Source organism: Nelumbo lutea, chromosome 3 (genome assembly GCF_056320005.1).
Source record: "Nelumbo lutea isolate HS-2025 chromosome 3, American lotus-T2T, whole genome shotgun sequence".
Lineage (NCBI taxonomy): Eukaryota > Viridiplantae > Streptophyta > Magnoliopsida > Proteales > Nelumbonaceae > Nelumbo > Nelumbo lutea.
The window spans coordinates 2,116,233-2,139,748 of NC_142686.1; the positions used below are offsets into that span (position 1 = coordinate 2,116,233).

General features: G+C 33.4%; 1 protein-coding gene, 1 long non-coding RNA gene and 1 pseudogene across 2 annotated transcripts; 1 reads left to right on the forward strand and 2 right to left on the reverse strand.

Moving 5' to 3' along the window:
* Positions 1-9,906: 9,906 nt before the first annotated feature.
* Positions 9,907-11,658, forward strand: LOC148862340 (zerumbone synthase-like). Its single transcript, XM_088976531.1, has 3 exons — positions 9,907-10,207; positions 10,317-10,406; positions 10,685-11,658. The coding sequence occupies exons 1-3, from the start codon at positions 10,026-10,028 to the stop codon at positions 11,484-11,486; spliced, it is 1,074 nt and encodes a 357-aa protein (XP_088832657.1). The 5' UTR covers positions 9,907-10,025; the 3' UTR covers positions 11,487-11,658.
* Positions 11,659-14,476: 2,818 nt separating this feature from the next.
* Positions 14,477-16,091, reverse strand: LOC148862341 (flotillin-like protein 4 pseudogene; annotated as a pseudogene).
* A 6,003-nt stretch (positions 16,092-22,094) lies between these two features.
* LOC148862342 (uncharacterized) lies at positions 22,095-22,946 on the reverse strand. Its single transcript, XR_016109461.1, has 2 exons — positions 22,741-22,946; positions 22,095-22,566 (listed from the first exon to the last, which is right to left on the reverse strand). It is a non-coding gene; the product is annotated as an uncharacterized LOC148862342 (long non-coding RNA).
* Positions 22,947-23,516: the final 570 nt, after the last annotated feature.

Here is a 23,516-nt window from a genome sequence, read left to right on the forward strand (position 1 = left end):
CACAAAGGGCCCACGGATATAACGGTAACAAGAGTCGAGGCACCTCACCATCCTGAGATGCCAACATACGTATTGGTGCGAACTGTGCTTGAACTAACGATTGGAAAGGAAACTATTACGTACTTAAACATCCCAAATCCACCCAAAACAATTTCTTCATGCTTTTCTCTAGTTCTCTTCGCATCTTACTCGCCAATAACTCAAAAGCTTTAATCCAAGAAAAGATTCCATTCAAAAGTAACGTCAAATACCAACTCTATTTGAATCCTCCCCTGGGCATTTCTCAGTCGCGGCTCTTCCATCAAAACATGTGAATTTCTCAAGGCAGCCTGGGTGGGAATCTACTTTGGTGTCTCTGTTTAAGCAAGAAAAGCTGAACTAAATGTTAGAAATTTAGAACCATTTTTGTGGTCTTTTCAATCAGTTAGAAGAAGACTGCTTCGGCATCTGGGTTTTGTGAGGATTCAATGTTGTAGTTCGGCTTGAAGATCCTTGTAGGATTTGACATGGGATTCGTATGCATGTAAGAGAAAATCCTGGGTGGTTGTATTAAAAGACAATAGATTTGATGGTTTCACCGAACAGTTCTCTTCTGTAGAAAGAACTGTGGGTAATTAACTCTAAGAAGTGAATTTCAATACGCATAGAGAGATCTTTTACTTTTATGTCAACCGTGTGTCACAGACTGGAAAATGTAATCATAAGAATTTTGTAAAAAAAGAAAAGCTGAAAATGTACAGGTATATCAATGTATAACCTAATATAAAAATGAGAACGAACGAAGAATAACAAACTTTTGCCACACTAGTTGGTGTTGCCTATTAATAAAAAGTCATCAGCCAATATCTCCCACCCTTTAAATATGTGGCATTGTAAAATTTTAATAGATAAAATCTTAAAAAAATCTATCTATTCACAAAAAAAGTGATAGCTCCACTCTGCAAAATTTTAGAAGATGTTAAATTCTCTCTTAAAAAAGTCTATTCACTCACTCTTAAAAAATCCTAAAAAGTGACCACTTCAAATGTTAAGGTAGTAATTAAATTTAATTCAAACACAACCATTTCAAAAGTAACGATTAAACAAATAATTTAACTTAAAAATATTCAAAATATTAAATGGAAAAAAATAAAAGTAAATAAAATTTATAAAAATCACTAAGCAATTAATACAAATGGTGTGAGTTTCATTCTTTTAGATGAAATAATTTAGCTTTTAAAAACAAATTTATCAAATAAATAGTAAATACCAATTAAAGTGGCTTATTGCTTATAAATAAGACATCATTTTATTTCTTAAATCATATTAAAAATAATATAAATTAATAGTGGTTTTCAAACAAGGTAGGTCAGAATAGATTGTCAATTACAAAGATGTATGACCCATGCTAATTTTTTAAATTTAATTTTTTATAATTAAATAATAAATTTCAAATTAAATGATACCATAGTTGCCCCTTTGTATGGGGTCATTCTCTCGATAAAACATAGTATGCCTTTTAAATAAAATAAAAAAGCCTAAACTAAATGTCTAATATAAATAATTTAAAATTTACAATAATTCAGAATTTCAGATTAATGGTCTCGTACTTAGTATGGGGGTCATTCCTAGTTATAATAAAGGGAAGGTCGTGGATAACGAACGATTTTGTTTTGGGCCAACATTTGTTAATGGTCAGCCCCTATTAGCTTAAGCATGTACTTAGAGCCCTTTTGGGGTGTGTTGCGTTAATTGAGCTGTGGTGGTTGAGTACCAGAATTCAGAATGAATGACTTCATTTTTTAGCAGTGGTTTGGACGTTCAAAAAGCCTATATTAACTTTCTGAATCTTTACCAAATATAAGAGAGGCCCAGCTTGAAATGCTAGAAGCCATGCCCCCAAAACCCTCCCAAATTGCAGGCCTGAATGGAGTGATCCCGAGCTTGGACCTGGCTGCTTGTGTTTTACGGACTACACTAGACAGTAGCGTGGTCCAATCCATCTCAGTCATTTATGTTTTCTATATTATTTTCGCTGCAAGTCAGGTGTTTTTTTTTTTTCATTTTTTGTATTATATTGACTTTTTCCCCTTTTTTTTAATATTTTCTTTTTGGTCCGAGTTGAAATGGTGAGATTTTATACTATTTTGAGTTGGAATCACCTGCCAATAAAACATGTTCCAATACATCTTACCATAAGATTGGAACTCATCATAAAAATGGGATCAACGTATGAAAAGTATGGTGTAAGATCGTATTAATAGGGTGTTGTTGGAACATATTTTGTTTGTAGGTGATCCGGACTCCCATTTTATTAGATTCTGGGCAAAGGCACCTTATGTCATTCTCAGTAAATTTTCTTTTGTTTTATAAAATGATTAATAAAACATGGTGGCCCAGTTGGAGGGATCTCGATCGGGCTGGATGTAGTTAAGATTTGGATCAAATCCCACTAACACCATGCACCATTTTGGGCCTTGCGGGTGTTATGGGTATTGGGGATGGACTATCTCTCTGTGGTATGGATCCATGAGGTCAAAAGAGGAAAAAAATGCGGGTTTAAAAAAATTTAATGTCTATCACCATGAATATATTTTCTGTACACAATTTTCTTATTTTATTTAAACTTTTTGCATTTGTAGGACCCAGTTTAACAAATATAAAAATAATGTAACTAAATTTGGGCCACCTAGGAAAAGTAAAACAATATTGACTCAATAAGGTTTATCAACGTATCAAATTAAAACCAGATATCAAATCATTGAGTCTTAAGTTCAGTTTATAAAGAATGCAAATATAAATATATACAGTGTAAATACAGATTTAGAAATACAAAATATAAGGCTCTTCACTGTATATATTTATATTTTGTAAAAATTTATACTTTTTTACACCAGTTTTTAAAATGTAAAGGTCACGTACTTTTACACTGATGATGCTTTACACCGAATCCAAATGAAGCCTTAACAATTGATCGCTACAAACAACTACACCATACCAACCAGCTAATACCTTGGTAATAAGATGTAGCAGTTCATTATAGGTTTGTAGAGATGTATAATGGATTAATGGGCTTTGTAATGATTTGTAACAGTTTATAGAGTTGTAATAGTTGTATATAGATGTATAGGGCTGCAAGCTAAGTCCAGTCAGTATCAGTCTGACTGTTCTGAAATAGGTGATACATTCTATAGTTGTCTCTTCATTCCTTTGCCAAATGCTCTTGATCATTTAATTTAATCCAATTTTAGAATTTTAGTAAGTTACATGTACAAAAAACATGATTGTATAAGGTTAAATTGGGGTAGGATCGGAATGCCAAAAACTCGACCTTAACCCATCCTGATGTTAAATAGGGTTCATATTTATCAATTCTATATAAACATGACTTATTGAGGACAAAGTGCAGCGTGCATAACACATCAAGTCCAGTCAGTCAAGCAATATATATGCTTGGATGGATGATAGCTGTTGGTAACTTGCAAAAATCAAGGCAGGATTTCTACGTCTTTATGTGAAAGTGAAACCACCACAGATTAAGAGAGAGAGAGAGAAGTTTGTTCATCGCAGAATTTGGTTGATGTTTGTTATAATAATGAAGGAAAGAATTGATGTATGCCAAGATGCAAGAGACACAAAACCGTCCAGCTCTTACAACGGTTGGATTTGTCTCTTGATTGTCTCCAAAATAACAAGAAAATGCCAAACCACCTAAAAGACCTGTTGCACCCTTATTCACACAACCCATGGCCCATGGGCTCAATACCACACCCATGCTTTTACTTCTTTGCCAGCCATTCCCATGTTCTATTATACGTCAATCAAGTTTTTTTATTAAGCGGGATTTAGTACCCATAAACTCTTTCCACATTCATACCCACAGGACACGTTCATGGGGAGAGTTTGTGGGCACGAGATCCTGGTTTTTTATATAAGAATGAAAACATACTTAATGTTTAATAATGAAATTAATTTTGTGTTGTATAGGCCACGTGCCATTAATGTATTCTAATGGCCCGGTCAATAACCGTACTCTTTGAACTTTAATCATCTTCTCTTCAATAATTTGGTGATGTATCATGGAATTGAAGGATCGGAATTCATAATTCGATCGTCAAGATGGATCCAACGACTTCAGATCTGCTAGAAATACGATGCATAATACAGATTGGTAGCACTCAATTCACAATATTTTTTTTTCTACTTCCTACCAGATTAAATACACTGTTTCTTTTCTTTTCTTTTCTTTTCTCCTTTATATGATCAATTTTGTTTCAATGTGGCATAATGTTGAAGAAATTAAGGCAAACAGGTTTGCTAAATTGGCTTTAGTGCAGTGGAGAGCGACAGGTAGCTACATGGTTCCACTTATTTCTTAGAGTGGTGGGGTCATCCTAATCCTATCATGTGGCAACGTGTGTATATATATATATATATATATATATATATATATATATATATATATATATATATATATAATTTTTTTTTATTTTAGGTCATTTTCAAAATAACCAATGAGATGCACTTTCTTAATAACCTAAATAATCCATTTTCCTAAACTATCTCCACCACTTTCTCTAAAATTATCTCTAACTTGTTTATCCTCTCCCTTAATTTTTATTTATATCTATCTAAAGAAATAGTGGATTAAAAAAATTTAATAATTATTTAAATATTCTATCAAAATTATATAATAACTTTAAAATATTTATTAAAAACACAAAAAATAATTTTATATTTTTACAAAATATATCACAAAATTATGTATTAACAATTTAAATTCTGTTTTTCCAGAATATCAATTTAAATGTTATTCAAATAATAAAAATTTAACATTAAGAAAAAAAATATTTCAATATTTCAATAAATAAATATCTTCAATAACAAAATTTTATAAATATATAAATAATTATATAACAAAATTCTTAGTAATATGTAATAGCTTTAAATAAATAAAATTCAAATAACAAAAATATTTAAGTATTTTACATATTATTTAAATATTTAAATAACTAAATGTTTAATATAACTAGATTTTAAATAGTTAAAATAACGAAAATATGTAATAAATTAAAAAAAAAATCTTAAAATTAGAAAAATAATTATAACATAATATTAAAATTAATAATAATTTAATATCTTGGAAAACTATTAAAGAAATTATGTATTAATAGTATAAATTATAATTTTATGTATTACTAAATTCAAAAAATAATAAATAATAAATATTTTACATATTATTTAATAATAACTAAATATTTAACATAACTAGATTTTGAATAGTTAAAATAACTAAATTATGAAATAAATTTTAAAATTTCCTTAAAAGTAGAAAAATAATTATAACATAATATTGAAATTAACAATAATTTAATATCTTACAAAACTATCAAATATATTATGTATTAATAGTATAAATTTTAATTTTATGGATTACTAAATTGAATAAATAAAAAATAAATAAATATTTTACATATTATTTAAATATTGAAATAACTAAATATTTAACATAACTAGATTTTTAAGATCTAAAATAACGAAATTATGTAATAAATTTTAAAAAATTATTAAAAGTAGAAAAATAATTATAACATAATATTGAAATTAATAATAAATTAATTTCTTGCAAAATTAATAATGAAATTATGTAATAATAGTATTAATTCTAATTTTGTGGATTATTAAATTAAATAAATTTTATAAATTAAAATTTTATATATTATTTAGGTATTTAAATAACAAAATATTTAGCATAACTATATTTTAAATTAGTTAAAATATAGAAGTTATGTAAAAAATTGAAAAAAATCTGAAAAGTAGAAAAATAATTATAAGATAATATTGAAATTAATAATAATTTTAAACTCTTAATATATATTCATTATATAATTATATATACTAATATTAATATTTTACATTTTAGTAAGTATTTATTGTTTTTTGTGATAAATTTATTTTCAATAATTATGTATGAATTTATTTTTGTTTTGTTATTTAACAGAAAACTTTCACTAATTATTGGGTTTAAAGTACTATTATTGAAATTTTTAAGTTTTGTTTATCTTATTTTTGTGATAACTTATTGATTAAGCTATTATCTGAGATTATACTATTTATTGACTAGTTTAATATATTTTTAGTAATTATTGTATTTTTTTCATTATCAATATATTTTCAATAATTGTGTATTTTTGCTATTAATTTTCAATAATTATTGGATATTAAACTATTGTTATTTTTCAAAGATGAGACTATTGATTTATATGAAATTATGAGTGTTCGTGAGTTGGTTCGGTTAAGTTGTAGGTTGTTTGGCCTACGAAATTGACATGGTCAAGTTGGGGAGTTGGATAGCTAAAACCGACTGATCATTTGTGAAAACCAACCCACTCAGGTTGTATTGGTTTGGGTCGACTTTTTGGTTTGGTCAGTCGGTTCAAAAGATTTAAACTTAAAAATTAAATTTAAGTTTTAAAATTTATAGTGCAATTGTTAAAAAAAATAAATTTATGATATAAAACATTTTAGAATAAGGAATATTGAAAATTTCTCACTTTTCCATATTAAGAATTATATTTAAAATATAAAATATTAATACATATCAATGGTCATGTCATCCGATTCTGGTTGGTTTACAAATGGCCAAAGTGAAACTGATCCAATTTGGTTGAGTTGAGAAATTTTTTAACCAAAGCCGACCTAAAATACTAGAAAACCGAGCAACTCGTGTTGAGTTGATCAGGTTGGTGGTTTCATCAGCTTGAGGAATAAACCTAATTGAAATTAATTATTGTTGTTTTTGTATAATAAAGAATTTATTAAAAGTAGTATATAAAATATGAATAATTATTAATTATTTAAAAAGTAAAAAATATAAAACAATTGTATTCTCTTATGTGTTTCTATTAAGGCCATTTACTAGAACACACCTTATAGTTTTACATATGTACTTAAACATACCTTATAGTTTTCATTTTACTAAAATATCCCATATATTTTACCACATATTTACTTAATCAACCTTTCATTAAAGAGTGTTTGCTTTACCATTAGGCCCATGATTTTTTATTTTAAAAATACCCTTAACACTTTTTTGTACAGAAAAGAAAATTGACCAAATATAGCCAATAGAGTGGTTGCACGTCTTATTTGGGGCAAAAATGATAATTTTTTTATTTTCTTTTGATCAAATTTATTTAAATGAACATTAGGGTCGACACTATCATTTCCATTGTCATCTAATGGAATATTGATTAAATTCATTGCAAATCATAAGTGGTGTTTTAGTAAAATATAAAATATAGGGTAGATTTTAGTAAATCCATGAAACAATAGGGGTGTTTTAGTAAATGACCATTTCTATTATTTAGCTTTCGCTTAAGAAATCTCGTGCACCGCATGGGTCCCCACTAGTATATATATATTAAAGAAAGGTTTTCAGGCTATAACCCCCACCATTTAAACTCGTGGCTTTTTCAAGTTTAGACACATGACATTTTTTGAAAAGTTGTTGTTAAAGCCTATAGCCCACTATCACCATTCAGACAAGTGGCCTTCTCATTTTTTAGAAAGCTAAACACATGGCAATTTCTGATAAATTCATGCTAAAGTCCACAGCCCTCCACCATTTAGACACATGATCTTCTCATTTTTTTTTGGAAAGCTATACATGTAGCACTTTCTGAAAAGTTGCCGCTAAAACCCACAACCCACTACCACCATTCAAACACGTGGCATCCTATTAATTCAAGAAATATGATTCAAAAGGTGGATAGTTTCACTCCTAAACATTGTCAATATATAATTATTTATTAGCTTAACACATGTTTATCCATAGTCTATTAAATTCAAATGGTGGAGCCCATTAAAGTATTATCATAAACCCACATTTGTTTTTAAATGATTTTTTTTTTCAAAAAGAAAATACTTTATTAATTACAAACTTGATTTAAGTTATAGGAAGCAACCTAATTTAACTTTTAAAAATAAATAACTGAAAATATATTTATTAGATAAATAGTAAATACCAAATAAAGTGGGTTATTGTTTACCAATAGGATCTCATTTAATATCGTAAATCAAATTAAAAAACATAAATTAATAGTGAGTTTCAAATAAAATAGATCAGAATAGATTGTCAATTACAAAGAGGTAAGACCCATATTAGTTTTCGTTTAATTTAATTTCTGATAACTAAATAGTAAACTTCAAAAATTGATTGTGCATTAAAGTTAAGTAAATTACCAGAATTTAGTGTAATTAGAAAATTTAATATAACAACAATACTTAGTAAATAAATACTGAATATTAATAAAAATATAAGAAAATAATCATCACCATTACTAATTAAAAATAATATTAATCTTTAATTAAATAATTAAATATATATTGAAGTTTGGTTCATCTTTAAATATTTACAGTAAAAAATTTAATTATAACAATTATTATGATAATAAAATCATTAGTTAAATACTTAATAATAACAATAATAATTAATTAATTAATTATTACAATATAAATAATATTTGGAAAAAAATAGACATTTTTTATTTAAACAAAATAAAAATGATCAAAAAATACTAGCCCCATACTTAATACGGGGTCATTCTCTAGTATTCGCTTATAGGAGATCCACTGGACGTGGTCCACTGTACTTGATTTCCCCTTGCCACCAAAGTTGGGGGGTTTTGCACTTTAAAGCAAAGGATATTAAGAATTCAGATCTGTTTTTCATATAGGGTGTCTCACAGCATGTTTCAGCCAGAAACTGGGAACGATTTTCGCCCTTGTTAGTTTTTCAAATTTTCAAAGCAGTAGAATCATCTCTCTGCCCGGTATTGCAAACCGGTGCTGTCTCAGGAATGGCATTTCTCTAGCCTATTCACTCGTGTTGGGTTCAGAAATCAAAACGAAAGGCCGTTCACTGTGGGGATTTATTTTCTTATGAGTCAAGGCCAAAACGCAAAAAAATAAAAAATAAAAAGGATACGATACGATACAATATTTATTTATCTGGATTGAGAGCTTACGAAACAAAAAAGAAAGTTTTGTGGATGAAAACATTACACTTACACTTTAGTACACAATTATTGTTGATTGTTGTTGGCCAATGGTCATATTAACATCAAGCTTGAATTAAATATCATGACTTGGTGAGTTGTGACCGAATAAGACGAGGAGACCACTCACATAACATGTGCTATGCTGTTTCTTATCTGTGCACGGACTTAAACACTCCACAGTACAAAACAGTACCAAACAACATGCAATTGGAATGGAATGCATGATCCCAGAGTGAGTGGATTAGAATCTTTAATTGGTTTGGGCCCGCACAAGGGGATCAAACTTTATTTCTGTTTAATTTGATCTGTGCCAATTAATTATCAAATCAGAATGGGTGCCCACCAAAACAACGGCCTTGATCAATTGGTTGGATGCCTAACTTCTCTCTCGATAACAATTAACTAGACCCCACCGTTGAAGAGACAAATAAAATAAGCCAGCTAATAAATAATAATGGCGTATTTAACAAAATCACCTCTTTATAATAATTTCGCGCCAATAAGTTAATACCCTACTGATCAGGGAATGGGCCGAAAAGCTGAAATAATCAATACTCAATCGTTATGGGCCGGATAGGCCTTGTAAACCTTTGGTTTCTTCTCTTGCAATGTATTAAATAAATTGAAAAAACTTAGTATTTTTTTGTCCCTGTTCCTAAATTCAAAAAACTCAATCGTTATGGACCGGATAGGCCGTGTAGACTTTTGGTTTCTTCTCTTGCAATGTATTAAATAAATTGAAAAAACTCAGTATGTGCACGTGTCTTCATACAATATGCACCTCCCTAGTTACCTCTTTGTTTACGTTACCTTGTTTACTGTAGAGGGATTTATTCAGTACGTGTAATGCGGTCGACCCAGCTTTGGCCATGAAGGAACAGTAGTTTGCGTAGTCGGCATGAACTAAGAGAGAGAGAGAGAGAGAGAGAGAGAGAGGGATTTCCGCCTTAAAGTATCTGTCTCTCCTGTGTCAATTGTCAACCCATGCATAAAGAAATAAATACTCTTCGTCAAGTCAAGTCGCTGTCCCCTTCATTACCTTCCCTTTTAAAAGTATCGCCGGAGAGGAGGGGAAAACTGAAGAACAGGTTTTTAGAAAGAAAATCTCTCTCTCTCTCTCGCCGGGATCTGACGCTTTTGCCGGAGATGTTAAGATCGGTTTCCAGGTTAGTTCCCGTCTTCATGCAAGCTAATTAAAGCTTTTTCCTCCCTCCCGGTCAGTTTGTTTTGTATCATCCTTCAGTCTTCTTTACAAGTTATGAACTGGTGAAACAGACCGCGTCTTTTGAGAGATTTCAAGGGCAACGCTGCAAATTTCTTCCTGAACAGGTTTGGATATGCCTCCTCCACCTCACGTGGTGGCCGGTATTCTCTCTCTCTCTCTCTCTCTCTCTCTCTCTCTCTCTCTTGATACAGTTCATAATACTATTGTAACAAGATGATTTGTAGGGTTTCAATAAATAATGTTGGCCATGTTAACGCTGTAACCAGCCTGTAGACAGCATTTGGAGTTTTGGACAATCAATTATTCAATTTCAATCCGATTGATGATCAGACAACTCGTATTGAATCAGTTCACCAAATTAAACCTTCCTTTTTTTCGATGAACTCTTTTGATTTATGAAATATTAACTATGGAGCAGGTTGGAAGGCAAGGTCGCCTTGATAACCGGCGGTGCGAGTGGGTTAGGCAGGGCCGCCGCCTACGAGTTCATCCAAGAAGGAGCTAAAGTCATAATAGCTGACATAAATACCCAAGTTGGCCCACAAACGGCGTTAGACCTTGGTCCACAGGCCAACTTCGTATACTGCGACGTCACTAGCGAGGCCCAAGTAGCAGAAGCGGTGGACTTCGCCGTGGCTCATCACGGCCAGCTTGATATCATGTACAACAACGCCGGAATTCCGGGACCGTCAATTCCCCCGAGCATTGCCGATCTCAACCTTGATGAATTCGACCGTGTCATGCAAATTAACGTCCGCGGCACGATCGCGGGAATAAAGCACGCAGCCCGAATCATGGTACCCGCGAAATCCGGCTCCATCCTTTGCACGGCGAGCATCAGTGGGCTAATGGGTGGGCTTGGCCCCCATCCATATACAGTGTCCAAGTTTGCAATACCCGGGATCGTGAAATCTGCTGCCAGCGAGCTTTGCCGTCATGGTGTCCGCATCAATTGCATTTCGCCATTTGTCGTTCCAACCCCGCTCGTGATGGACCAGATGGCCGTGTTCTACCCAGGCGCCGGACGGGAATGGATAACGGAGATGGTGAATGGGTTAGGGGAGCTTAATGGGGCCAAGTGCGAGGAAGTAGATGTTGCTCGGGCCGCGGTGTTCTTGGCATCAAATGACGCCAAATATGTTACGGGTCATAATCTAGTTGTTGATGGTGGGTTCACTTGCTTTAAGCAACTTGGGTTCCCAATGCTTGATCAAATATAGTTCAATATTGGCATGTTTGGGAGCACAATTGCATTTAGGAATTTGCATGTTTGTTTGTGATGTGTCCCCAGTGTTTCGAACTGTGCTCCACAAACCCCATGACTGTCATGAACCGACCTGTATCAAGAATTTAAGTTGTGATCTGAACCATAAAAACCCCTTCTTTTTATTATCGACTGCCGAATCCGGTCTCTTTGACAGTGCCGACTGCCGACTGCCGAATCCGGTCTCTTTGACAGTGTGTTTGCCAATAAGGGTCTAATGGTAACTGGGCAACAGGCCTCTAAATTCTGATTAATTATAAATAGTTGACTTTTGGAATGCAATTTGATTTTTTTTTAAGTCGAAAAAATGGTGGATATTGGGATTTGTTGGTAATTAAACGATACTGTTCATTAGGGGTTTCACGGCTCGGTTAACCGAACCATGGCCCCTTTCTGTAAATCGAACCGTGGTGTCGGTTTTTTTCATTTCGCCAAACCGAAACCGAATCGATACCACCGGTTAGCTGGTTTCTATTTTTAATCGATTCAGTTATTCGGTTTTTTATATTTATAATATATATTATATAAATAAATAAATATTATATTATACTATAAATGATAAATGATATATAATATATTATAAATATTTTAAAAATATATAATATATTTATAAATGGATCATTATAAATATAATATAAGTATATATTTATATATAATGAATATATATTTATATAAAATACATAGAAAATATATGACATATAGTAAAAATATATATAAATATATATACCGGTCTTTCGATTTTTCAAAAGTTTTAAATTGAAACTGAACCAATTGGTTTGATTAATCGCATTTTACAATTCAATTTTCTCAATTCGGTTCAATTTTTCGATTTTTCGGTTTTTATAGATACCCCTATTGTTCATTAGACATTACATCAGCGGAACAGTAAATTAAAACTTTGTCTAACTGATGGATGGCGATTACATAAATCAAGACCAAAATTTAACAATAACTATGTATATGTATTAACATGATGGGAGAAATATTAATTTAGCGATTATATGGCACTATTTATCAAATAAAAAAATGTCATACCAAATACTGCCTTAGATAGAGGAACTCCCTTATTGGTCTCTCATCCAGGAAATTCAAAATCATACAAATCGGACTGTCAACCTATTACGAGTAAAAACTTTTGTATTTGGCAGGCTGTCCAACATGATGTGCAACCCTGTGTCCTTATTACTGAACGATAACGTACACTAACTCTTAATGGTCCATTATTTATTTATTATTGAAAATTAAAAGCAAGCTCTTAAACCTGTTATTCAAGGGATAAATTTTGGTGGCGTTCCGTAAATATGAAATCTAAGTCTGAAAAGTAAAAAAAAAAAAAAGTCCTCAAAAAGGCTTTAAAAGCATTTATAGAAAACTTTAATTTTTTGCTTTTGCAAATATATAGTGGGATTGCTCAATAATCTGAATGTTGTCATGTTTGAAAAGTTTACATTTTACAAATTTACCCTTCAAAGTCATTATTTAAACAAAAGTAAATGAAAATTATTAAAAGTAATAAGATATTATAAGAAAATACTACAAAATATTAAAAATGATAAAATAGTAAAAATTACTATATCTGATAAAATGTAGAAAAATAAAACAAAAAATGGCAATAAAAATTAAATATATAAAATATATCATTTAATGATAAAAAATATAAAAGTAGTAAAAATTATTTAAATGAGATCGATAAATGATAAATTAATGTAAAAATAGATAAAATAGCAAAAAGTTATTAAAATTTGTATTATCATTGAGTCTCACCTCTCTCCATCGCTTTTGGCAATTACAACTTATCTATTAAACTAGAGAATGACCTTGTACTAAGTATGGGGCTAATATTTATTGATAATTTTATTTTGTTTAAACAAAAAAGTCTAACTCTTTATTATTATTTCTTTATTTTTTAAAGATTATTTGTATTGTAATATTTAGTTAATTAATTATTGTTTTTATTATTAAGTATTTAAAGATTAATCAAAATGTAATATTTACTTAAATATTAATATTATTTTTAATTAGTAATGGTGATGATTATTTTCTTATATTTTTATTAATATTCAGTATTTAATTACTTAGTATTGTCATTATAATAGATTTTCTAATTACACAATATTTTGGCAATTTACATAACTTTAATGCACAATCAAATTTTGAAGTTTACTATTTAGTTATCAATAATTAAATTAAAAAAAAAAACTAATATGGGTCTTACATCTTTGTAATTGACAATCTATCCTAACCTATTTTATTTGAAACCCACTATTAATTTATGCTTTTTTTAATTTGATTTAAGATATTAAATGAGATCTTATTAGTAGACAATAACCCACTTTATTTGGTATTTACTATTTATCTAATAAATCTATTTTGAGTTATTTATTTTTAAATGTTAAGTTATGTTGCTTCCTAAAAGTTAAATCAATTTTGTAATTAATAAAGTTTTTTTTTTGAAAAAAAAAATCATTTAAAAACAAACATGGGTTTATGATAATCTTTTAATGAGTCCCACCATTTGTATTTAATAGATTGTGGATAAACACGTGTTAAGATAATAAATAACTCTATATTGAGAATGTTTAGGAGTGAAAATACTCACTTTTTGAATCTTATTTCTTGAATTAATAGGATGCCACGTGTCTAAATGGTGGTAGTGGGCTTTATCAACAAATTCTCAAAAAATGGCACATGTTTAGATTTAGAGAAAAATGAAAAGGCCACATGTTTGAATTGTGGGGACCTGTAGCATAGTAGTGGGATATGGGCTTTAGCACTCAAAAATTGTCACGTCTAGCTTTCCGAAAAATGAGAATGCCACTTGTCTGAAGAGTGGTAGCGTTGTGAACTTTAATAGCAATTTCTTAAAAAATAACACATATTTAGATTTTTATAAGGGTAAAATACAAAAACCTCCCCTGAACTTTCTTACAATCATAAAAACCTCCCCTATAGTTTCACTTGAGCAAAAACCTCCCTGAAATTTAAAAAAAAAATGGCGAAAGTCTCCCTTCCGTCAATAATCATAACGGAAAATGTTAAACGGATGATTAAATCTTTGCAAATACCTATTTTACCCTTTCCAAATCTTTCTCTTTCCAAATACACCTTGAGGAATTCCATCTGTTGGAACATTCCGCCATTGATCATCATATAGTCTCTCAGTGCACTATAATTGCCTCCGAATGCTTCCAGTAGAGTTTGTAGATAAACGCCTTGCGCCTGTGCAAGCACCATTATTCCCTCAGCCTTTTTCTTCTTTGCATACAATTCTGCATCTGCAACTTGTTGGTGAGCGTTAAAAAAATGACTTTGTAATTGCTTTCTATGCCTCGGCCTCTTTCTACTTCTCAAACAGTATTGAAGAAGTACAAACAGATATATATTTGGACGTTAATTCCTCAGAAATCGTAGAAATTTAATCAAGAGTAGTTGGATTTATTTAGAAAAAAAAAAACAGAGAACATGATTGGATTGATCGGCAATGCTTCATACCGGGTTTCATACTCCACACTAGCCTTACTCAGTAGCTCAGCTTCTCTGTGCGGGTCAATGCGTTCATCCTCTCAACTTCTCTCTGCAACACAACCTCTCGGATGGTCACCGCCTTTGCTGACTCCACTTCCGCCATCTGAACCTGCCGAGTCCACTTTGCTTTCTTTGCCGCCAACTCCGCGTTGGCCTCTGCAACATCGGCCTCCTTCTGGTTCTCATATATCCTCACATCTATCTTCACCTTAATCTCTTCCTTCTTACCTTCTCCTTGCCTTTGGGTTGATATGATCCTTGTCTACCCTTCATAAAGCTTTGCTCCGACCTCACCTTTCATCTTGGCCTCAGCCACATCGATCTGAGCCTAGTTGGCAGCCTCCATCTGGGTCTTCTGGCCAAGGTACGAGAAGTACTCATGACCAGGCACGTCGACCAACTGCTTAACATTGGCGTTGTAGATCAGAAGGCCAAACTGGTTGAGTTCTAGTTGAACTTTCTCGAACATTTTTTGCTTGAACTCCTTGGCTCCTCTGAAGATTTCCTCCATGTTCATCGACACTGCTAGAACTTGAGTCTCACCCTCGATGATCCCTTCAACAAGCTCCCTTGTTGCCAGTGGTATTGCAAGTGCAGTTGCACAGACTGCTATTTGTCCAATGGATCTTGTAAAAACTCGATTGCGGACTTATGCTTGTGAAGGTGGAAAAGTTCCTAAACTCAGAGCTTTAACATAAGACATGGATTCAAGAGGGGCCTCAAGCCTTCTACAGAGGTGTTGTCCCATCTCTTCTTGGGATTATTCCTTATGCAAGAACAGACCTTGCTGCATATGAGACCTTGAAAGATATGTCAAAAAATATATATTCTCCATGATATTGAAAACCGCCGGGAGAACGAAGGGGAGCTTTTCTGTGCTTATAGCCTCTACTTTGAACGTGTAGTTTACCAGAGAGATGTCGAAGACAATGCAAGATTGCCCCGGAAGGACCCATGCCTTCTTGGCAAGCTTGAGGTCTCGTATCCCGATGCCGGTGATCACTAAGTACTACGACGGGCTTGCCACTTTATACATGGCTGTGGGCGAGTACCGTAAGAGACGTAGAAGAAGAAAAGGAAGAGAGAGAGAGAGAGAGAGAGAGAACGGATGTAAAAGGGGGGCCAAATTTGTATATTTATAACCAGTGGGGACCCGTGCATGGCACGGGTTTTTGTTATGAGAAGACAGTAAAGAAGTCGATGGGAGGGGAAAGATGACGATATGTTGACAAGGCGTATTTGAAAAGATTTGATCATCGGTTTAACTTTTATAGTCATGATCATTGACGAAAGGGAGATTTTTGTTAATTTTTTTAAAAATAGTATGAAGGTTTTTGTTAAAATGAAACTATAGATAGGTTATTATGATGGTCAGAAAGTTTAGGGGAAGTATTTTACCCTTTTTACAAAAATGAGTGGGAGCTGGTTGTAAAATGGATTGTAGTCTCCGAGGTGGACTCGAGTGGAGTGATTGTAGTCAGAGTTCTGTCATCTTGCGTATATACAATGTTCGTAGTCCTCTTTATAATAAAAATAGAATTCGGGAATCTCGTACCCCAACATAAACATGAGATTATATCTACCAATGACGTCGATCCCTTTCTTCTACAAATTTATTGAATACAAATTATCATAGAGAAGAAAAAAATCCTGCCCTGTTCTTGGTTTGTTGACACAGGTTGATTTTACATGTGGTTTTTGTAGATGAATAGATTTTGCCGTTTTTTCAGAGTTCGTCTCCGTTGATCGTGGAAACCGTTTTGTCATCGTTCGTTATAGAGCAATCGTATGAATAAAGCCGATGACATATTGCTTAAAAAATTTTCCCAATGAGGAATCTAATGGTTGGTGTAAAACGATAATGATGAATGGTGATTTGGCCCGACCTAGTAAAAATGGGATACGTGGACACAACCTGACCGAGAAATGATAATTCAACCTGACAAGTTTAGTTCACAATAACTGAGCTCGCGTATTCAATCACCTCGACTTAAGGCTCACCTCGGAGCAAGGCCACTTCGGGGCAAGTCTGACCTTGGCATCGAGATGCCTCGGTATTCAAGCCATTTCGAAACTAACAAACCGAAGTACCAGCTTAGAACCAGTAACTCGAATCGCCACGTAACTGCTGTGTAACCAACTCCAGAGGTCTCTCCAACGAATCCCAAATCCCTCGAAATCACAATGACTTAATAGACCCCGACTTTTTCGGGATCACGATAAGGACTTATCCTAATTCCGCTGGAATTGGAAATGGGACGAGATAAGCCTTACCTGTATACTGCTCCATCGGAAGCGGAGCGAACTCTATCTCCACATTCCGAACATCCTGAAACTCTTTTGTGTGCTCCACGACTACTCAACTATATAAAGGCTCCAACCCCAATGGCGTAGGGTATGCGTGATTTCTTTGCTCTCTAGATCTCTACATTCTCAAAATTATTCAACTCGCAACAGCTTACTAACTTAAGCATCGGAGCGACCTCGCCGGGCTAGCCAACCCGGGTTCTCTAATCTTGTTCTACAGATTTACTTAGCTCGTCGTCCAACTGAAAGCCAATTCATCTTCTAACAGAAAGCAGTCAGATCGCGATACATCATAAAGGATATTAGAAGGAACATCTGTGAACAATGCAGAACAAAAGGAAGGAAGGGTAAAGAATACGGGCTTCGTGGAACCCAAATCCTAGTTTTTTCTTTTCAGTGGTACGCAAAGCAAGGACGAGTGTAGAATTAATGGCGAGAGTGAAAAGAAGTCCAGAGCTAATCGCAATTGCAATCTGCAACCCAGATTCTCCTCCGACAGTGAAACACTGAACAGTCGGCGGTCTCATCGACTCTATTCATGGGCGAGATGAGGGAGAAAGAAGAAAGAGAGAGAAGGCCATGGATGGAATAGAAATTTCGTCCGCTACCTCCGAATGCGCTCAGAGGAAGCTTGGAGCCTTGGACTCTGAATGGTTCAGACGTTTTTTTGGTGTTCGGAGGTCAATGCTATCGAGCACCACCTTAAGCATTAGAGTCCGAGCCTGGCCCTCACAGGAGCATCTCTAGTATTTGTGTGGGGTAAATGTGTTATTCATGAGGACATGTTCATACTAAAAGGCGGGATGTGTTAGGACTTAAGAGCAAATCCGAGCAATCCATGAGGAGCACATCCCGATTCAGTTTGAGTTTTTTTGTTTAATTTAATTAGCAATCAGACATCAAATAACCCACTAGGGCTGTCAAGAGGTCGGGCCTAGGTAAAATTACTCTCGATTGAGCCGATTATTAATCAAAACAAAACCATAGACCCAGAATCTTTTCATATAGGCCATGTTCGTTTTTTTGGAATTTACGCAGTTAAGTGTTACCCAGATGTATTTATCCATGGTCTTGTTTTGTTCAATTTACTCAGGTAAATGAAATTGCTTACTTTTATATGTTCTTTTGCAATATCTATTTTCTTGGGTAAGTTGGTATTTTTTTCCCATCTTGCCAATTTTACCCTTTACGCCTAAATCAATGTTTCCAACACCAGTGCAGTATGCACCATGAGTACAATGTTTTGCTATTAAAAACTGAACTTTAGCCCTATACACCCTTGTAGTACGTCAATTTATTCCGCATTTCCACAACTTCAAATCAGAACAGATGTCAAAGCATTTCGGCCCTTCATTACCCAGTTCTAATTTATTCCTTTGTTTTGTTCATTTGCAATGCAAATGAAGTAAAGCCTGAAGCAAAGTAAAACCTGGAACAAAAGTTATTTAAAAATTGCACTCTCTTTTTAAGAAAACTAAAACCTGAAGCAAAAATTGACCAAAAAATTGCACTCCTATACATTTGTATCAGTGCAATGCATTTGCACTGCAAACAAATGGAGCATAAATAACAAAGTGATGATACTTGGTGCTCTGTCACTACATAAACCATCAGACTTCAATGGCATTACAGACAAATGAGTAGAGTGCGCCATTTTCTCCTTCAACCCCATAATGGATGCCAAAGTTGTTTAGTTGAGGAGAGAGAAGGAACCTTGTCGGAACTGCAGTACAAACAACTGTAGAGGAAGCCTGTGTCTGATTATTATGTTGTTGATGATGATGATGATGAGGCTCTGAAGTAACCACCATGTTAGAAAATTGTAAAGGAAGGCTTTGGGGAAATAATGAACTCAAGTCAAAACCTTCCTTTACAATAATCTACTGGGTGAAGCTAATTGTCATGTTATTAGTATTCCTTACTCAACAATGGCAAGTTTGGTGCAATGTTAAAATCCCATTCTGACAAACATGGGAAAGAAGGCTCTGAGTCTGAGAGTGGCCAATTCATTCAAGAAAATGCCTGAATGTTGGGTTCATTTCCAGTCCACCCCTCCCAAGATCCTAGATAGCTAGGACCAACATTAGGTAATATTCCTTTTCACTGTAATATAATATGGGAACTTAAGGATGAGTCTTTAGAACTAACACAAGTCAATCTGTTTTTATATTTCTATTGAAACAAGAGAAAGGATCAATAATACCAAATATATCCGCATTTGGTGTAATTGCTGAAAGTTTAAAATTTAAAAACCTGAAGTGGAGATAGATAGCTTGAATCAATCATATTACAGACTTGCATTACTACATCAATTCCATTTCATGCTTCACTATACCTAAAAGTCATCAAATGATTTGTCATTTGAGATATTGCTCATGATAAGCAATAACTTTTCAAGCAAGTACACTACCTCTCTGTAATCAAACGATATTTTGGCTGTAAAAAATAAACAAAACAATATAACAATCAAAGAAAAAATGGAACTCCATAGTTTAAATGCAACTTTAACTGACAAGAGGGGAACATCCTGTATGTCGTTGCCTAAAAATGTATTAAAGAAGCTATAGAAATATCCATTCACCTCAGAGCACATAATTGCAACTAAAATAATCTCAAATTTTACATGGATTGATTACATCCATTCACATCTTGTGATCTAGATGAGTCACAATGGGCTCTAGCTCACTAAGTTCTACTGACAAGCCTCACAACCTAGGGGAAGCTAAGGCTTGTGACTCTAAATATTAGTAACTATGTGATGTTCATCCTTCATGTCCCCAAGGTTTATGTTTCCAATTCTAATGTTAGTTCCACTACAAATAAGTAGTGATGAGGCAAGCCCTAGTGATTGTACTCAAGTTCATTGAGGCCACTTGTTCCAATTCTGATAAATGTAGGATGTGTTTAGGAGTGATCATAGAACAAAAGACAGATTTGTCCCAGTAGCTAGAACAAATTGCCATTATCATAAGAAAATCCAATATTATCTAGTGACTAAAATTCTAAACATAACTAATCTACCAATTAAACCAACACCAGCTGGCCAAGAAGGCACAATTACAACATCAGTCAAAGCCAAATTTTTTGAAGGTCATAAATATAGATAATCAAGATTGTTGCTCTAAAGTAAGATTATGGTGGAAGAATTGTTATTTCTGATGAACATCAATTGTTGCATAGGTATTTAAAATTTTCTTCCAACAAATTAGAGTCTACTAATGCTTTTCACCATTCACCTAATTGTTGTCATATGAGAAAAGATAAGAAAAGTGTGAAAATGGTGGTTTGAGGATGAAAGCATCCATTTTGTGCATAAGCAATAAAGTTTAGGTAGAGATTAATCCCTCCCAAGACTCGGATAGCTGGGACCAACATTAGGTAGTGATCCTTTAAAATGACAAAGCTAAGAAAACTAAAATAATTATCTAAAATTTAGAAACTAATTGGTATTTTGAAAATGAAACACCTAAATGTTTTATTCTTTCATAGATTTGATTTTAATAAGAGAAGCTAATATAAAATAGCCCTGTGCCATGAACCAAGAAACAGATCTATGTAGGAAAAATTGCCAAAATCAGGTATTTAGCAGAAAAAAAAATGAATTTTAAAACTTATCCCCACCAAACTGACTTTCACTGGAAACAGTAAATTGCAAACCCAAAGTCAAATATGGATCAAGAAACTAAAAAGACTCAATAACCATGCCATAAACTATTAAATTTATAGAGTTTAGTATCAAGAACTCCAAATCAATGTACTGATGACTTATCCGAATAGTTTCTGGCTATATGGTGAGTGAAAGACCCATGCCTTAGGAAGAAAAGTTGATTGGACATGACAATTTCAAATTCAGAACTTAATATTAGATGAGAATTCTGCTCTATACAACCAGAGTATATAGTACCCATTATTTTCAATCATAAAGCACTAGGTACTACTTTAACTCTACTTATTGTTAAATAAGAGATGATTTACCATTCCCAATACTAGGTATAAATAATATAGAAACTAAATCAATAAAGAAAAACAAATAAATAATAGTATCTTCCCTAAATACAAAGACATCTAACCAAGTCTCCTAACCCACCAAAGAGGGCTTAAACTATCCCTAGTATTTCCATACGTGTTTCAAACAACTATATACAAAGGTAATCCACAATTATATCTCTCTAACATTTCGGTTTAGGGACTACCACTCTCTAACCCTTGACAGGTTTTGCTAATAACCTTTCTATCAATTGAGTAGCCAAATCTCAGTAATTTCAACTATGGATATGACTTAATTTTTTGAATTTTCAATAAAAAATCCTATTCATTTCAATAGAACAGATAAAATCTCCACTATCCCAACAGAAATGGCAAAAAAAAATTGGTACTAAAATGAGCATATGCTTTGCATGGATGAATATCTATTGACAATCATAATCAAAAGAAAGGGACATGAATAAGCCTTTTTTTTTGCATAGTAAAAAACAGATTAAAACTGAAGTATATGGAACCATAAAAAAATAAACAAGCATTCAAAATCACATACAAGAAAAGGAAAAAAGCAATAAATGGAACCAGAATTGTACCTTAATCCTGCCCCAACTACCAATAAAACAAAAAAATGCTTCCCATTTTCATTACTCCAAACGGGCAACAATATGTTTTTGCCCAAACAAAAAAAAAAAAAAGAAAGAAAGAAAGAAAGAAAGAAAAGAAAAGAAAAGAAAAGAAAATAATCCAGATGTTAGTGTATGATGCACTTGTACCTCATACAAAAAGAACTTCTATCATTGATTTCTCAAGAAAATAATACCATATTCTATGAAACACCAAAAGACAACAACAATGGTGTATGATGCATTTTTCTCTTATTTTTTCCCAGTAAACTGGATAAGTATCTCCTATATTTTTGGCCATCCAAAATGTAACATTTTGCTAACTTTTTCAGGTTGTTGTATGTTCAAAATTGTTACACAACAACCTGCAATTAGAGCTCCTGTGAGACTTCGCTAGATTTCTTGGTTATCTGAGTTTTGCATGCCTTAAGTAAGATTGTTCTAATAGCATCTCAATTAAACAGGATCTGGCTGGATTGGTCAACAAGATAAGCACATCCTTCATTTCTCCACTCCCAAATGTGCATTCCGCCTCACTATAAGTTAATGTCCTCCAAAATCATTCAGGTACCCTTTCAACAAATTGGATTACCAAGAATTCTGGAAACAAAAAATCAAAATAAAAAAAAAAAAAAGGAAATCAATGAAATAACAATAACAGAGGAACAATAAGATGAGAAACAATTTTTTGAATGGGATGAAAAAAAAATAAGATGCATTATGCGCATCAGAGAGGAACAACGGATCAGTGGGAAGAGGAATAGTAATTCTTACCGTTTCAATGGATGAAAAAACAATGAGCAGCAGCGGCAACTAGAAGGACCAATGGTGCCGGCAACAAAGGGATGGAGAAGATGATAGATTGTAGGAGGATAAACTCTTTGGCATCAGTAAGTAGACATAGCAGCAGCAATGACCTGATCAAGCAGCGGCAGCAACTGAGGGAATTAGCAGCGGTGAAGCTGATTTTTCTCGATTGTGGGGGCAATTTCGAGATTTTAAGTTTTTATCTACTTACCCTCTACTCGGGAAACCAACTTACCCGAGTTTTGCAAGGGTATCATTTACCCGGGTAAGTGATACCCGGAAATCAAACTATACATGGGTCCCACACATCTTTGAAATCTGAACACAGGTAAGACCAAACTTTCCCCCTTCACTTCATGAAAAACAAACACGCCCATAACAGTAGGATAGAGGTGCAAATCGGGCCGGGCCGCCCGTGGCCTAGCACGAAATTGGACTGGCCCGGCCCAGCACAGCACGAAGGTCCACAAGCCGTGTCAAGCCCAGCATGAAGGTCCATGCTATGCTGGGCTGGGGATTCGAGGTCCACGGGCCAGTACGGTTGTTCGTGCCGTATGACCCAGCCTGCAACATGACCCATCACGGCCTGTGGGGCCAGTAGTGTGTCAAGTGTGGCCCGTCTGAAATATAGTCAGCGCCCCCACCCCCAACGGCTAGTTTCCGCTTTTTGGGGGTTTTTTTATAGAAATACCCCCCAACAACTATAAACAGCCATAGTAGGGGGTATTTGTGTATTTTGCTTA

Bases quoted from the DNA above. Each gene is read 5' to 3' on its own strand.
- LOC148862340 (XM_088976531.1), top strand. From the start codon at position 10,026: ATGCATAAAGAAATAAATACTCTTCGTCAAGTCAAGTCGCTGTCCCCT. The intron at 10,208-10,316 runs GTTAGTTCCCGT...CTGGTGAAACAG, and splicing joins ATGTTAAGATCGGTTTCCAG to ACCGCGTCTTTTGAGAGATT. The intron at 10,407-10,684 runs GTATTCTCTCTC...ACTATGGAGCAG, and splicing joins TCCACCTCACGTGGTGGCCG to GTTGGAAGGCAAGGTCGCCT.